We start from the raw sequence: 15974 nt of genomic DNA on the forward strand, positions 1-15974 counted from the left end.
GTCCCCGGGCCGTCCACGCGAAGGCCCGCGTCTGCGAATGGGTTGGGGCGATGCGGGGGAGGGGAGGAGAAACTCACGTTCTTCATGGCCGCGGCCATGTCGTCGTAGCGCTCCGCCTGCTCGGCCAGCCGGGCTTTCTGCACCAGTTGCTCGCGGTCCACCATCTTCGCGGGCTGGGTCGGGCCGGGCGAGGAAACCGGGGCAGCTAGAGGGATCAGAAGGCAGCTGTGGCGCGGCTGGAGGCCGTGTGCCGGAGGGACCGACCCACGAAGCGAGCAGCAGAGGCGGCGCGAAGGTTGCGGCTCAAGTTGCGACCGCGGGAGCAAGCGCGAGACGGCTGCGGCTGCTGTGCGTGCAGCGGGCGGACAACCCCCTGCGGCCCCGCCCACGCAGCGTGACGCAACTAACCCCGCCCGCCCTCGCACCCCGCCCAGGCTCCTCCCCGGCCCTTCCGCTTCTCGGGCTTCCCCTCCCCAACTCAGCTCGCTGCCGCCTTCTAGGCGTCCCCTTCCTTCCCCGCTGCACCCCAGCACTCCGTGTTCTTCACTTCACCTGGGTTCCTGCGGCCCGGTTTCTCCAGACTCCCCGCAACCCTTCCCCCTTTAGACCCCCCGCCCTGCCAGGCCCCCGGCGCGTGGACCTCTGGGAGTTGTAGTTCACGTGCTGGCAGGGTGATACGTTGGAGAGATCAAGGACAAAGGGGCGGTCAACACTACATCTCCCAGTGGTCATCGCACACCGGAGGAGGTAGGAGGGGATACTAATTCCGCGGCCGCTGGGGACCCCTGGCGGGGACCGAGGCTGCATCAGTCGGAGCAAGTGCTGATTCACGGCCCCGCCCCATATTCTCAGGGAAATTGCAAGAGGACCGGCCAGGGCCTTAGCCCTGGACCCAATCTCCGAGATAAAGTAACAGGTCAAGGGGATTCACCGGAGAGGGAGCATGTCCACTGTAGATCCAAACTGTCAGAGTGGTGCCCGCCCCTGGGATGGTTGAATTAAGGAGCTAAACTGTCGCCCACTCCCACAAGGTTCCAATTCCCCAACCACACCTTCAAGTTCTTGGAACCTGATGAGGTGAAAACATAGAAGGACAAATACTGGCCAGGCATACTGGTTAATTTACAGAAAGGATACAGCTGTCAGTTGGCTGACCCTTAGGGAGCCCCTTCTTCCTCTCCAGGGTGGAGTGTTAAAGATTCAATTCTGTTACCAAGAGCCTATACAGTATGTTTGTTTGTTTTTTTAAATTGGGGAATTGGGGGAGGGGAACAGCTCTGGGGATTCGGGGGAAGGGAAACAGACAGGTTACTGTCCTTTTGTTCTTCAGTCTAGTTGCTTCACTGGCCCATGTTGGTATTATCATTGGGCTTTTCCCCGGGTGAGGCAGATAGGTCGCTCACGGCAACTCTTGGCAGCACACAACCGGCTGCCGGCCGCTCACACTGGCTGCCGGCCACACACGGTAGCTTATGGCAGCCCACTGTAGCAGGGGCTGCAGCCTACACCGTCGCCAGCAACTCCCGGCAGCCCAGCTCCAGGTTGAGCTGTTGTTCACCATCTTAGCTGCAGAGGGCAGTGTCACTGGCCCGCATGTGGGATCCAAACCGGCGTCCTGCTGCTCAGAGCTGGTGTCCCAAACCAGCTCTTAACCAATGCGCCACTCGGCCTGCCCATCTATACAGTATGTTTAACACTGGGTTGTATTTGGGGGTTAACGAATCCTCTCCCCACCTAGGAAATACACACTGAGGTCAAGCTGACAAATTCTTGCTTATATGCTTCCCTTTTGGACATTCCGTTTAGCTCACATACCCCATAGTTTTGACTGCACATTTTATTTACTTCACTTATTCAGCAGTTATCTATTGAGCACCGACTATGTTCCAAGCACTGTTTTAAGCAATGAGGTACAGCAGTGAACAACAAAACCCTGGCCAAGAAAATAGGCAAGATAAATATGTACAGTATGTCAAAGTGATAAGGAGTAAAAAAAAAATAAGTAGGGGATATGAAGTGTTGTGTTTGAGAACCTAGAATAAAGGAGTTTCTTTGAAGGAATATTCCATGCTCTATGCTAGATGCTGGAGGAAGAGAGCATGGAACCCTGCCCTCAAGGAATTTAAAATGTGTTAAGTGCTGTTAAGTTTTGGGGAATTTTTTTGTTTTGTTTTTTAATTCTTTCAGGCTGGATAGGAAGAGATTCTGAAAAGCTTCTCCAGGGAGATTGGTAACATTTCCAACCCAGCCCTGAAAGGACTTGTAGGAATTGAGAGCAGGCAGAAGACCCAGGCAGCAGGACTCAGAGGCAGGTTCCTCCCTGACATATTTATTGATAGGCAAAGAATTCAATGTGTTTGTTGCCTGAAGTGATGGGTAGTGGGCCCAGGGATGGAGTCAGGAGCCAGAACATAAGGAGCCCTGCATAGCAGGCAAGAGAGTGAAGTCTTTATTCTGAAATAAATAGAAAGCCTGTGAGAGGTTTTAACAAGGGCAGAAAATGAGATTTGTGTTTTGTCTTCATCATTGCCTCCTCAGTGCTTACTTAGCACAGTACCTGGCACACAGTAAATATGTAGAACATATGAAGTAAAGAAATGAGTGAATGAATGCACTTTAGGGAGACTGCTCTGGCAGAAGTGGAGGAGATGGACTGAGGGAGGAGAGAATCTAGAAATAGCTCTCTTCTCCCCCTCCTCTAACATAGGATCTAGCCCCTTGTCTCGTACTATACCACCCAGCAAAATGCAGTCCTGCTGGTGAATAAACCCTCCTACTTCCTTCTGTCTTTTACATGACTCTTTGCCTCTTCCTTTCTCTTCCTTCCTGCAGGCCAGGCCTGAACCATTCTGGCCTGGGCATCACAGGATCGTGAGAATGAGCCCTTACAGCCAACACTGGTTGTCCATGTGTGAATTAAATGTGTCAGTGCTAAATCTCAGGCACTTCCTGACACATTTCAGGCTGCCTCTCTGACCTTTCCACCTCAGTTCCTTCCCTCACTAGCCCAATGTGCATTCAAAAAAAAAATTAATAAAGGCCAAATCTGTTTTGGAAAAGTAAAGCAGATACAAAGAAAGGATATTCCAAAGCCAGACAGTAATGACATCTGCAGCCTCCACATCTAGGTTTCCATCCAATGGTGCAGGGGAGAGCTGGCCCTTCCCTCCTTTCCCTTTTGATTTTTTTAAGACTCTAGGCTTAAAGCTGCAGCTGTCCAGCAGCCCATGGCTGTTTAGAGGATTGCTTCAGAGGCATGGTGACATTATACAGAGAAAATGGCTTATTATTCTGGCTTCTTCCTTTGCTGCCTGGTACTGCTGGAAGAAATCTGGAGCAGGGATTTGGAGAACTAGTATTCTGGCTTCTGCCTGGCTCCCAGCTCATGTGCAAGGCCTGTCCCCTCTCTGGGTCTCAATTTCCCCTCCTTTGAAGTGAGAAATTAAGCTAAATGAGAACTAAGTGCTCTGCCTAGCTGTGACAGTCATAGTTCTAGATTCAACATGTTCCTCTTCTGAAATAGAAGGCTATTGGCATTCTTCAGCTGTGGAAACAGGAGATCTGTGCAGACGTGGGAGATGGTCAAGTCCCAAGAATTGAGAGGCTCAGAGTCATCCCTGATTTTAGACAGAAAGCTGAGATGTGGAGATGCTGGGTAACCAGGCAAAGGTAGAGCCTGAATTCAAACCCAGGCCGATCTTCCGGACTCCCAATAGCAAGGACACCTCTTCCTGCCCAGGTTACGAGGATCTACCCATTGGTATCTGCTCAGGAAAGGAGGGACCCTGCCTCTGGTGACTGGCCTGACACAAGGGCACTGGGCAAGCACCCTGTATGGCTAACCCTCTGCCCCATCTCCAGTGCTGGAGGACATGACCTTTAGATGCATCCTCTCCTACTGGGTTGGCTGACAAGCAGGCCAGCCAGAGAAATTAGTGTCCTGTTGTTTCTGTGCAGTCATAAATCATCACCGCAGCCCCATCCCCTGGCTCCTGGCTTCCTCCTGAGGCTGGAAAGCTCCCTGATTGGTGTAGAGGCAGCAGAAGCAGCCCCTGCTTCAGAAGCAGACAGGCGATGCTCCCTGCCCTGTCCTCTGGGAACACTTCCCTGTCACTGTCCTAGCAGGCCGGCCTGCAGGCAGAGCACATGCCAGATTTAATGGCAAAGAACAACAGGGAAATCTCAGTGGGCTTCCTCTTTTCTTAAGGATACTGGAGCAGTGGAGGAGGCCTGTGCTAGAAGGCAGAGCACACAGGTCGAAGCCTTGACTTGGCTATTGATCTTGCCGGTGACACTGAGGAAGTCACTACCTCTCTGGACCTCAGATTGTGCATAAATAAAAGAATTGGTTGGATGCTTCTTAAGATCTTCCAGCCTCTAACTGCCCTGCCTCAGTGTCTTCCCTGCCTCCCCAGTAAAAGATCTGAAAGATCTTTCCAAATGTACATTCGATTTTCTCCTTCTCTTGCTTTGGCTCTGCCATGCATGCTTCTCCCACTGTATATGAGCCAAAGTTCCTGCTCCTTAGCCTGGAATTCAAGGCCATTCTTGAGTGCCCTCTTCCAACTCTGTGCCTTTTCAAAAGCTGTTCCTTCTGTGGGAACTCCTTCTACTCCCACCCTCAGTAAACTTCTACCTCCTCATCCTTCAGACTCAGACATTATGAGTCTGTTCCCCCTTGGTGCCTCCCCCCCCATGACTCCATGCGCCATACTTCCGGCACAGGGTCTAGACCTTCTTATTACACTTATGTGTGTATGAGTCTGTCTTGCCCCGGGGTCTTACAAATGATTCCTTAAAGACAAAGATCCATCTGAGTCACCTCTGAGCTCCAAACCTGGCATGGTACAAGTGTTCAGGGAAGTTTTGTTCAGTGAAAGAGAGACTCTGCTTCAAGAAAGGATCGACCTGGTGATGGTCTTAGCTCCTGAGGAAGACTTGAAAAGTTTTGCCCCCAAACAAGTGGCCAAGGGCCAGCTGAGTGGCTCAATTGGTTAAGAGCTTGCTCAAGAGTGCGAGCTCTGAGCAACAGCGGTTCAAGTCCTGGCCTGAGCTGAGTTGCCCCTGAGCTGCCAACAGGTGGCAGGATGGCTCAGAAAAAAAAAAAAAAAAAACAAGTGGCCAAGGCCAAGTTGAGGCAAAAACTCAGGAAGGCAGAACTATAGACAATCCCAGGAGCAAATAGGGCCACAGCCAGAAATGATGGTCTCAGAGAGGATCCAGACAGTGGATTTTGAGGAGCCTGTTGACATGGGCCTGATGACCCACAGAACTTTTCTGTTCTGAGTACCTGGGGCTGACCACCCCTCCCCAACCATCTTCCCTAAATCTAAGGCCTGACTTTCAGATCCCCTAAAACTGATTGGGCTGGAAAGAGGGAGAGATGAAAAGGTCTACTACACCTTTACATTTTAAGTTTTGCATTCCCCTAAAAATAGCCAACTTCAAAATTTGGCACATCAAGGGAACGTCTGTCACCATAAAAAATGGGCTACTGTCTCAAACAAATAGATAAATGTCCCCATTCTCAAATGACGGGTGTTCTAGGGCAGAGGAGCTTGGGCTAGAATTTTCTCCTCAGACTCAGCTGTGTGAACTTGGGCCAAGTGCTTCACCAGTCTGGATCTTGGGTTCCCTGCTGAATCTTAAAGACAAAACTCCACCCTGCCCTCTGAATTGGACACTGACATAAATGCATTCCTTGACTTGGCAGAGGGGACTGAAGCAAGGGTTGTGATGCTTGGAACTCCAGAGGGCAAATGACTCATGGGAGTCCCATCGTGATGGTGATGGTGGCAGCCTGCCAATCACACGGAATGAAGCAGGTGCTTTTTGTTTTTAGAGGACTCCAAGCTGCAGAGAGCCCTGCAGTTTCAGCCCATTTCAAGGAAGCAATTTCTCCATCAGCTGGAACTGTCCAGTGATGGCATGAGCTGAGTCTGGAGGGGATGGGACAGGAAATAGGGGTCATGAACCAGTTAGATAAGCAGGGCCAGACCAGCCAATCAGAAGTGATGCTGAGCAGTAGTTCTCAACCTGGTGGTGCATCACAGTCTCCCAATACTGGGGGAAAACTTGACTAGAATACAGAGTTGCAGGTCTAACATACAGGGTCAGAGTCTCCAGCAATGGGTTCTGGGAACCTGTATGTTTTCAAAGCTCTCTGGGGGATTCTTCCACCACCAGTAGTCTTCCAGGTTAACCTGCAAAGGCCCTGGAAACTCTGAAGGAGACCAGGCTGCGTTGCCCGAAGGAGTGTCCATGAGGCCTTTAGAGAGCTGGCTAAATGAGGTAGGGGAACTGGCGTTTTCTTGTGTTGGCCATTCTGCTGAGTCAGCCCAGCACTAATGCTTCCAGAGTACAAATCCCATTTGGTCATGTAATAGAAACGCTGATGCTGACACAGCAGGCAGACAGGAGCCCAGGCAGCATCAGTGGACGGGAGGTAGGCACAGACATTCAGCACCAACTTCTTGCTCTGAGCCTGGAAGCAGGCAGGGCAAATGTCACCCTCTCCACGCCAAGCCTTGAGCGAATCAAGATGACTCAGGAGTATGGGCCCTGCACTGTCTTCTAGGTTTCAGAGCCAGCCAGGTTTCCTCGCTGTCTTCCTGCAGTTTGGGGTTGGTAGTTGGAAGGGATGGCAAATGGACTCTTGTTTATCTGGTAGAGGAATCTTTTTTGTAGCACCCTTCTCCTGGGCGGCAGCCCTTGCTAGCACACCTCCATCACATCAAGTACTATTTGCTGAAGTCTCCCTTCTTCTATAGGACAGCAGTCACGTTCCCAGACCTTTCTGCCCATTGTTCTTCATTCTACCTTCTGATGTTACAAGAGAAAGGAAAACCCTTCTCCCCAACAGCCTTTTTTACATTTGAGACTGGAACACGTGAAGCCCTTTCATCTCCACATTGGACTCTTTCCCCAGGAGCGGAGAGTAGGTTTGAGCATGTGCTTTTCTCCCTCCATAACGCCCAGCGGTTCTCAACCTGTGGGTTGCGACCCCTTTGGGGGTCGAACGACCCTTTCACAGGGGTCACCTAAGACCATCGGAAAACAAAAAGATATTTACATTATGATTCATAACAGTAGCAAAATTACAGTTATAGAGTAGCAACGAAAATAATTTTATGGTTGGGGGTCACCACAACATGAGGAACTGTATTAAGGGGTCGCGGCATTAGGAAGGTTGAGAACCGCTGGCCTAGTACATCATGGGAATGGAGAGACGGCCAAGGAGAGAGATGGATGGCCAAGACATGCATTACTAAGCTCTTGACTCCCGCTGCACTTGAGAAATATGTGCCCAGAGGGTTACACAAGGCATAAGGGCACTTCATGACAAGTGGAGGTTTAGCCTCCAACCCTAGGACAGCCACCGCCAACCTAGGCTGGGCCAGGTGCCTACCTCAGGGCTGTCTGGGAGCCTATAATCAATGATTTATCCTCCTCCCCCTAAGTCCTCATCTCAGTTTCTAACACTCAGATAGCAAGGAAAGGCCAATCAGTGAGAAAAAAACAGGACAGCAAATGTGTTTACCTCATGCCCCCATAGATAGTAGAGAAACCACACTTTAGATGAAGAATTCAAGGCACAGAGAGCTTGAGTAACCTGTCCATGTCACACATCTAGAAACAGAGGGGTTGAGTCATAAAGGAGGCTCCTGTATCTCCTGTTTCTCATCCCCCCCATTTAGAAGCACCACTTCAGTGGAGAGAATTTCTTCTTTTTTGTTGGCCCCTTTTCAGATCCAGTGAAGGCAGGCCTGACTCCTTACCCACAGCTGGGTTTATTCCTAACCTCTCCTGTGGGAGGATGCAGATAAAGCTGGGGGAAGGGGGGCAGGACAGAGAGAGGAGGTGAGTGACCTGCTCGCTCATGTGAGTGGGAAGCAGTGTGGTCTCTAGAGAGATGAGTCAAAACCAAGGCCCTCCTGGAGCTGGAGGGACAGCAGTTTCCAGGTGGACTGCCCAAGGCTGTGGCTGTCCATGCTGGATTCAGGGTCCTGGGACAGCAAACAGAACCCTGGAGACCTGGTTCTACCAATGATTTGCTGAATTACCTTCAACCAATTACTTCTCTTCTCTGGATCTCTGTCCCTCTCTTGAAAATGAGGAACCAGTGAGCCATCCGCTCAAAACAAGCCGCTTGGGTTAATACAAAAGCCTTTACATGCTCTTGCCTTCACTGAAATGATCTGAACTCCAGTTATTCTGCGCAGATCAGGATATCTCACAGTGATATGATGGAGGTTTCCTGGCTATCATGACATCACAGGGATTTTCTGGATTCTAGGTGGAAGGGAGGGGAGGATAAATAAATGGGTCCTGAGAGGCACCAAGGTTGGGAACCTCAAAATGGACCAGATACTGTCCTTTTAGATTCTTCAGCCAGGGTGATTTTAAGCAAGGAAGAGAGGGGTTTTACATTTTAGAACAGTCACTCTGGCAGCTAGAGCAGCTGGTGGATTGGATGGGAGACCAGAGAAAGAGAGATAATTTGGGGGTTCCTGTAATGGCCCCTGTGAGAGGTGGTGAAGGTTGGGTTAGAGCAGCAGTGGTGGCTGTTGGAGGAGGGAGATGACCAGCATGACTACTGGGAAAGTAGATGGTCAGGGATGGTCCTAGAACATTCTACTAGACAGAGCAGGTTTAAGGGAAACATGATGGGTTCAGTTTGGGAAGTAATGAGTATGAAAGGATATATCCAAGTGAGGTACCCACGTTAGGTCTGGACATAGAAATATGAATTCCCAGTGGAAATAGACCTGTGGGCCTGAGCGGGGGCTGAAGTATGGGAATGTCCAGTGAAGATGGCTCAGGAGGAGATCTAGAGGGAGTATCGAGAAGACCAGGAGTCCATGTGACTCAGGGATCACAGAAGGATGTGGCCGTCCGGTCCTGGTGGTGCCTCATGGTGCCCAGTGCCTCCAGAGAACGCATGTAAGGACAGAAAAGGAGGTCATTTCACGAGTTAAGGCATCTCTATTGACCTTGACAAGTGTGATTTTGGTGGAGCCCAACTACAGTAGTTCAGGATGGCAGAAGGTAGAGAGGCAATACATTAGGATTTGGAAATGACTGTTTTCATTGGTAATTTAATGGTCAGATGAAGGAGGGAGAAGCTGACATTGCTGGTGGCTCAGGGCAGAGGGAGGGTTTCATTTGTCTGGAAGAGGCTGGGGGTTGTTTAAATGCTCAGGGTCTGGAGAAAAGAAAGGCCTGAACAGGGCCGGCTGAGTGGCGCGTTGGTTAAGAGCTGGCTTGGGATGCCAGAGGGCCCCAGTTCAGATCCCACATCTGAGGGCCAGTGACACTGCCCTCTACAGCTGAAATGCTGAACAACAGCTCAACCTGGAGCTGGGCTGCCGGGAGTCGCCGGCGACAGTGTAGGCTGCAGCCTCTGCTGCAGTGGGCTGCCATGGGCTACCAGCAGTCAGCGTGAGTGGCCAGCAGCCAGCGTGAGCAGCCAGCAGCAGCAGTGAGCGGCCTTCCAGAGGCTGGCGCCTGATCTGCCTCGCCCGGGAAGAGCGCAATGATGGTGCCATCTTGAGCCAGTGACGCAACATCCTCCACAACTAGACTGAAGAACAAAAGGACAGCAACTTGTCTGTTCCCCTTCCCCGATTCCCCAACGCTGTTCCCCTTCCCCCAATTCCCCAATAAAAATCTTTAAAAAAAAAAAAAAAGAAAAGAAAGTCCTGAATGATGACGGGTGGAAGGAACAAGTGGATGAATTGAGGTGGGAGATGTCAGGAGGAGGAGTCCACTAGGATGGAAGGTGGGTGGGTGGGAGGAACCTCTGAGCGGAAAGGAGGGAGGTTCCTGGGAACTTCTTTCTCTGAGAAAGAGAAGCTAAGTCATCTGCTGAGTCACAGGGAGGAGGAGGGGAGGAGAGGAGGAGGCTGGGAACAGGCTGAAGTTTTGAGGGAGCCTCTGGGGAGGATGGGGAAGCGAGCTGCAGAAAGGCCAGCCATTGGAGGACCAGCTGGGACTGGAGGCCACATGCACAGGGTCCCCATCTGCCTGGCCCTGCGGTTTTCTCCAGCAGCCCTCCACAGTGTGGGTCTGGAGCTGAGAAGGTGGCGGTCAGCCCACCCAGAGCAAGCAGTGGTCAGCTGCGGCCAAGGGACTGGGGTACAGGGAGCCCAGTATATCAAAGGAGCGAGTGCAAGGATTGGCCAAGGAGCAGGCGAGGTGGGGAAAATAGAGACCAGGAGGGGGTGAGGGGCTGAAGGCCTCAGGGACTGAGAACAAGTAGAGGGGCGTAGGGAAGTGGGAGTGCCAGAGGATCAAGAGTGAGGTGTTGCCATTCTGTGAGGCCCTCCAAGACCCACAGAAAATTCTAGGAGTGGACATGGGCTAAGGCTGAGGCCCAGGTTTGAGGGGGTTTCCACGAGAGGCTCTGGTGGGAGATGCTGTGTCTTGTGGATAGTGAAATCCCCCAGGGTGAGGCAGGGCCTGAGGAAGGGGACAAACTGCAACCAGGGACCAAAGGCCTCAAGAATGTCATGAGTCAAAGGGCAGATCATAGAGCTGCAAGTCCTGAGCCCCAAGGAGGGGGTTTGCCCAAGGCGTTTGGAAGGAGCAGTGTGCCCAGCCAGCAGGGCAGCTAGTAGCTTGGACCCTCATACCTTTCAGCTCTGCCTGGCACAGAGGCGCTGCCACCCTCACATCTTGCTCCACTAACTATGATCTCTGGGCCAGCACTTCTACCTCTGTGAGATGGGGACAATTAGAGCTTCAGAACAAGGAAAGAGGAAGCCAAGGACTTAAACAAATTAGAGCGTGACTACAGCAGTCTACTGCTTTGTAATTTTTTTCATCCACTGGGTCATGCAGGTAACTGAAGAGAGGCTCCAGGCAGGGTGGGGGCAACTGTGATTCCTGAGGGGCTGGATGTCCTGGTGTTACTCCTGGTGCAGAGGAAAGGCCAGGGAGGAGACCCTGAGGCAGACAACCCCTCACCCCCCAGAAAACAACAAACAACAAAAGAAAAAACCCAGAGATGAGAAAAGGGTAATGACAGACATACAGCAGCACAGACACAGACCCAGGAGAGAGAGAGAGAGAGAGAGATCCAATAGAGGGACAAACAGGAAGACAGACTGCCTGAGACAGACATAGGGAGAAAAAAAGTGCTAAGCAGGCTGGCCAGGTGCCATGGCTCCTCCCGGAAGCTTCTGGGCTGGACCCAATCAATGCAAGATGGATGGCTGCTCTGGGAAGGCAGAGGCCACCAGGCAAGGCAGCTGGGCCATCTCTTCCATTTGCACAATCTGCCGCAAAAAGTCCAGCCAGGTCACCCTGTTTGTCCACAAGCAGACTGAGGAGTGCCCCCTGAGGGCTTCCTCAGGGCAGCAGGAGGTCAGAGAAGGGGGCTGCTTTGGAAGCATGGATCCCTGCTTTGCCTCTCACTAGCTGTAAGGTTTGGCAGCCACTGAGCTCCCTGCAGCCTTCATTCCCATCTGTAAAGTGAGAACAACCACCCAACCCTCAGTGATCCTGACATCTTCACTTGCTCCACAGAGGCAGGGACCTGGATAGCCTGGGGCATTAAGGGTGTCCTTTTAGGGCCAACAAAAACTCGGAGGGAACAGATGCCTTCTGTTCCCAGCACCCTTGGGGGATAATTCCAAAAATATGACCTAGTAGTTTGGTCTGAGGTGGTAAGTCCTGAAAGTAGGTTGTGACCCCAGCTCCCAGGGCTGCACATTTGAAAAAGATCCTACCAATTAAGGGCTCCTATCCACCTCCCCTCACCCCCAAACCCCAGCACTGAACCCTTATGCTGAGTGTCAAGCTCTGTCACAACAAGGAAGAAAGGATGTTTCATCACTATGTCCTAAGCATCCAAGGGCTCTGCCCCAGATGGTAGCCCTCCACAGCTGGGCTGGAAGAGACCCTCCTGATCACCAAGACCACCTGCAAACTGGCTTCATCCTGCCTCTCTGCCATTCATTTACCCCTACATTCATTCAAATGTTGAGTGCCTACAAGGTGCATAAAATCGGGTAGGTGAGACAAGTAATGACGTGATGAGAAGACAAGCCCAGGATGCCGGGAGAGGACATAGTGGGGACACATCACCCTATCCTGGCTTATCCAAGCCGTCAACTCCCTCTTCCAGAAAGCTTCCCAGAATTTCTATTAGGAGTGACTTCTTCTGCCTCTAAGCCCACAACACTTCTCCAAAGCCCCACATACTGAAGTCTTATACAAGAGCTAGGAATGTATATGCATTATATCTCTACAGATTGTCTCCTTTTTGGGGCAAAGCCCAGATCTCGTCCATCTCTGCATCCTATCGAGCCCAGCACAGTAGCAGGGAATCAGAGCTCAATGGATACATATTACAATAGTTGCGTGTCTTTGAACCTCAGTGGAGTTCAATAGATGCATAATAGTTTGTGTCTTTAATCCTGTCTTTTCAGTTGTAAAGTGGGGATAATAATTTTTACTTCCCGGTGTGGCCAGATGGAGCAAATAAGATGTTGCATGCACAGTCCCCTGGCAAGCTGGAGACTGTACAGGTCTGTGCAGCCATAGGCTGTTGCTAATAATATAGCAATCTCAAGGCCAGAGCTGCATGCAGAGAGGCAGGGAGCAGGCATCCCTCTGTCTGCAGTTTCTCTTCCTGCCTGACAGTGGTGGAGGGGCTCTCTGAGTCTGAAACAAACTAAATGTGGGCAGCCAGAGTGCAGTGAGAAGAGAAGCCAGCGGGAGCCCAAATATCCAAGTTCCAAGTCTGCCTCTATCTAGCTCAGGATGCATTTCCTTGGACAGGTCAGTCCCTTCTCTGAGCATCAGTTTCTCCATCTGCCATGCAGGAATTGTCTCTGGCTGGCTGGCTGGCTGGCTGGCAAAGCCCTAGTGAGAGTTGGAATGCACAGGAACCTCCATATCAATATTCAAGTACTGCGCAGCTGTGGGGTCACAATGTCAGCACCAACCCCTCTGCAGACATCACCCCTTCCCTTCTACCCCATGACTGGGTCAGGCAGCAGCCCCTCTCCCTGGGAGACTAGGCATAGTATCAAAGTGGTGCTCAAATATTTACTGAATAAGAGAATAAATGAACAAATAAATAAATGGGGCCCTAGGGAGACAGGGCCACTGTCTAAGTCTCCTGAAGCATCAGAGCCCCATTTGGACAGGTCAGCAACTCATCCTGTGTTCACCATCTCTGCCACTTCCACCAGTGTCTAAACCGTCATCACCTCTCCCTGCATTATTGCAGTAATCTCCAAACTAGTTCCCCTGCTTCTACCTTATTCTCCTACTAGTATCTATCTCTTCTCCACAGGATTCCCAGAGTGATCTTTTAAAAATTCAGATATTATGACTCTCCTCTGTTTAAAACCCTCTGGTTAGTTTCACAGTATTCTCAGGATAATATCAGTAATTTTTTTTTTAAGATTTTCATTGGGGAATTGGGGGATGGGGAACAGAGAAGTTGCTGTCATTTTTTTGTTCTTCAGTCTAGTTGTGGAGGACGTTGCTTCACTGGCCCAAGTTGGCACCATCATTGCGCTCTTCCCTGGCAAGGCAGATCAGTCGCCAGCTTCTGGACTGCCGCTCACTGCGGCTGCTGGCTACACACGGTAGCCCATGGCAACCCACTGCAGCAGGGGCTACAGCCTAGCCAGCCACGGGGACTCACGGCAGCCCAGCTCCAGGTCGAGCCGTTGTTCAGCATCTTAGCTGTAGAGGGCAGTGTCACTGGCCCTCACATGTGAGATCCGAACCAGGGCCCTCTGGCGCCCCAAGCCAGCTCTCAACCAACGTGCCACTCCGCCGGCCCTCAGTAATCTTTAATGAGCCTACAAGGCTCTCCTTCTATCTAAATCCACTGTCCTTGAACCTCTGTTCCAGCCATCTGATTCATGTTCAGTTCCTCCAATAAGGACAGGTTCCCTTTCTTCTCCTTAAAAGTGATTTTCTTCCAAAAGCTTTCCATAGACCCTCTCCCCAGACTAAGGATACCCTGCAACCTGCCCCTGACTTAGCACCGTTCTTTCCCATCACAACTCTGACAGGCTTTGATGTAACCATTGGTCTGTCTCCTGCCAGACTGTACATTCTATATCAGGGACCTGTTGCCCTATGATCGGCCTATTCAGGAACCCTGCCTGGCATAAGAAGGGGCTCAAAGACTTCCTGAGTAGCTGAGTGAGCTGGAAAGGAAGACTGAAAGTCTTTGAGAGTAAGATAAACTCAAATCCATCAAGGCACATCAGCAGCAGTGGGGGAAGGGGGTGGTGTGTGTGTGCGCGTGCGCGTCCCCCCACACTGGCCACATCCCCGCTGTGATGGAACCCCCATGCTTTGGCTGGGGTACCTCTACGCAGCTGGTTAAACTCTCACTCTAGTACGCATGTCTGTGAATGTCCCAGCCTGGCCCTTTCAATTCCAGTTTTATTGAAAACTGGCCTTAACATTTTAACAGGCCTCTCTAGGTTAATCGTCTCCTTTGAAAATAAGAGCATTGATTGGGTAGAACAAACGCTCTTTGTCAGCTGCGAATGACCGCTCAGTCTAGAAAATGTCACCTTCACCCCAGGCTCTTGGGGGCCCTTCCCGACGCTTCCTTCCAGTCCCCGCATAGGCCGCACCAGGGGCCCGTGCCCAAGGTGCGACCAGCCCCGCCCCTTGGACGCTCCCAAAAGCTCCCAGGGGCGCGCCCTGTAGCAGTTAGTTGGAGAGGAAAGGGCGCCTCCTTTGCCTTTGGTCCCGCCCCACAAGCTTGCTATGATTGGCTGCGCCGGTCCCAGGCTGTCCAATCAGGAGGCTGACGCGGAGCCAGTGCTTCGGTTTCCACGCCTAGTGCTCCTACTCCCACTCCTCCCACTCCTCCCACTCCTACTTCCTTTCTGGCTCCACCCAGCCCCGCACCAAGGCGGTGACTCAGCAGGAAGGCGTGACCCAGCTGGGCCGGAAGGGCCAAGCCACGCCATCCGCTCCCGGCCCACACTACTGAACCGGTGGGGCTGGACGGGCTCGGGTGAGAGTCCCTAGACCTACTTCTCGAGCTTTCTGTGTAACCCAGGGAAACTCGCCTCTCTGCCCTTGGTCTCCCTCCCGTACAGTGGAGATAGGACAAAACACCTCCCTGGCCGTCAAGAGACGAGATAGTACTAGTTAGTAGGAAAAGCATGGGCTTTTTGGAGTTTGCCTGGTCAGGGTGCGAATCCTGCCCCCTAGTTAGCTAGCTGTGTGATCCTGGCCATCTTTCAATCCTCATGTAAAAATCTCAGGTTGTGACGGTGAAATGAGACAGTGGACCCAAATGGGGAGGGGAAACAAAATGACCAAAGTTTCATAGGTGGCTGCAGAATTCCAATTAGGAAAGTCAGCTGTGACTAGCAAAACAAAAGGGACAACTTTGAAAAGCTAGTCCTGGAGACTAGGAATAGAGATAGCTAGGCAGTTCTGCATAAGAAATGAATAAGAACCCAATTGAAAAATGGGCAAAGGACTCAAATAGCTATTTCTCCAAAGAAGATATACACATACCCAATAACACAAGAAAAGATAACATAATTAGTCATTAGGGAAATGTAAACCCAAATAAGGAGATACCACTTCACACCCACTAGAATGGCTAAAATAAAAAAAGGGGGTGGGGTGGAAGTGGAATAACAAGAGTTAGCAAGGATGTAGAGAATTGGAACTCTTGTGCTTTGCAGGTAGTGCAACCATTGTGGTAAACAGTTTGGTGATTCCTCAAAACATTAAAATTACCATATGACCCAGCAATTCCACTCCTAGCTATATAACCAAAAGAAATGAAAACAGGTTCTTAAACAGATATGTGTCCATGAATGTTCATAGGAACATTATTCATAACACCCAAGAGGTGGAAACAACTTGTGTCCATCAGCAGATGAATGGATAAACACAATTTGGTAAGTCCATATGAAGGAATATTATTTCACCATTACCGTATTTGCCGGCGTATAAGACGATTTTTT

The 15974-nt window shown here is 51.0% G+C and overlaps 1 protein-coding gene and 1 long non-coding RNA gene across 2 annotated transcripts in view; one reads left to right on the top strand and one right to left on the bottom strand.

Annotated features, from left to right (window-relative positions):
• Positions 1 to 387, bottom strand: part of YWHAG (tyrosine 3-monooxygenase/tryptophan 5-monooxygenase activation protein gamma) — a 28244-nt gene extending 27857 nt beyond the window's left edge. Inside the window, exon 1 of the mRNA XM_019646890.1 lies at positions 78 to 387. Coding sequence (XP_019502435.1) covers positions 78 to 164 — 87 coding nt within the window. The 5' untranslated portion in view covers positions 165 to 387. The remainder of the gene's footprint in view (positions 1 to 77) is intronic.
• Positions 388 to 455: 68 nt separating this feature from the next.
• The window catches only part of LOC109385041 (uncharacterized), a 68689-nt gene continuing 53170 nt past the window's right edge, over positions 456 to 15974 (top strand). Inside the window, exon 1 of the long non-coding RNA XR_002124544.1 lies at positions 456 to 747. This is a non-coding gene — a long non-coding RNA (uncharacterized LOC109385041). The remainder of the gene's footprint in view (positions 748 to 15974) is intronic.

This window comes from Hipposideros armiger, unplaced genomic scaffold (assembly GCF_001890085.2).
Source record: "Hipposideros armiger isolate ML-2016 unplaced genomic scaffold, ASM189008v1 scaffold_107, whole genome shotgun sequence".
NCBI lineage: Eukaryota > Metazoa > Chordata > Mammalia > Chiroptera > Hipposideridae > Hipposideros > Hipposideros armiger.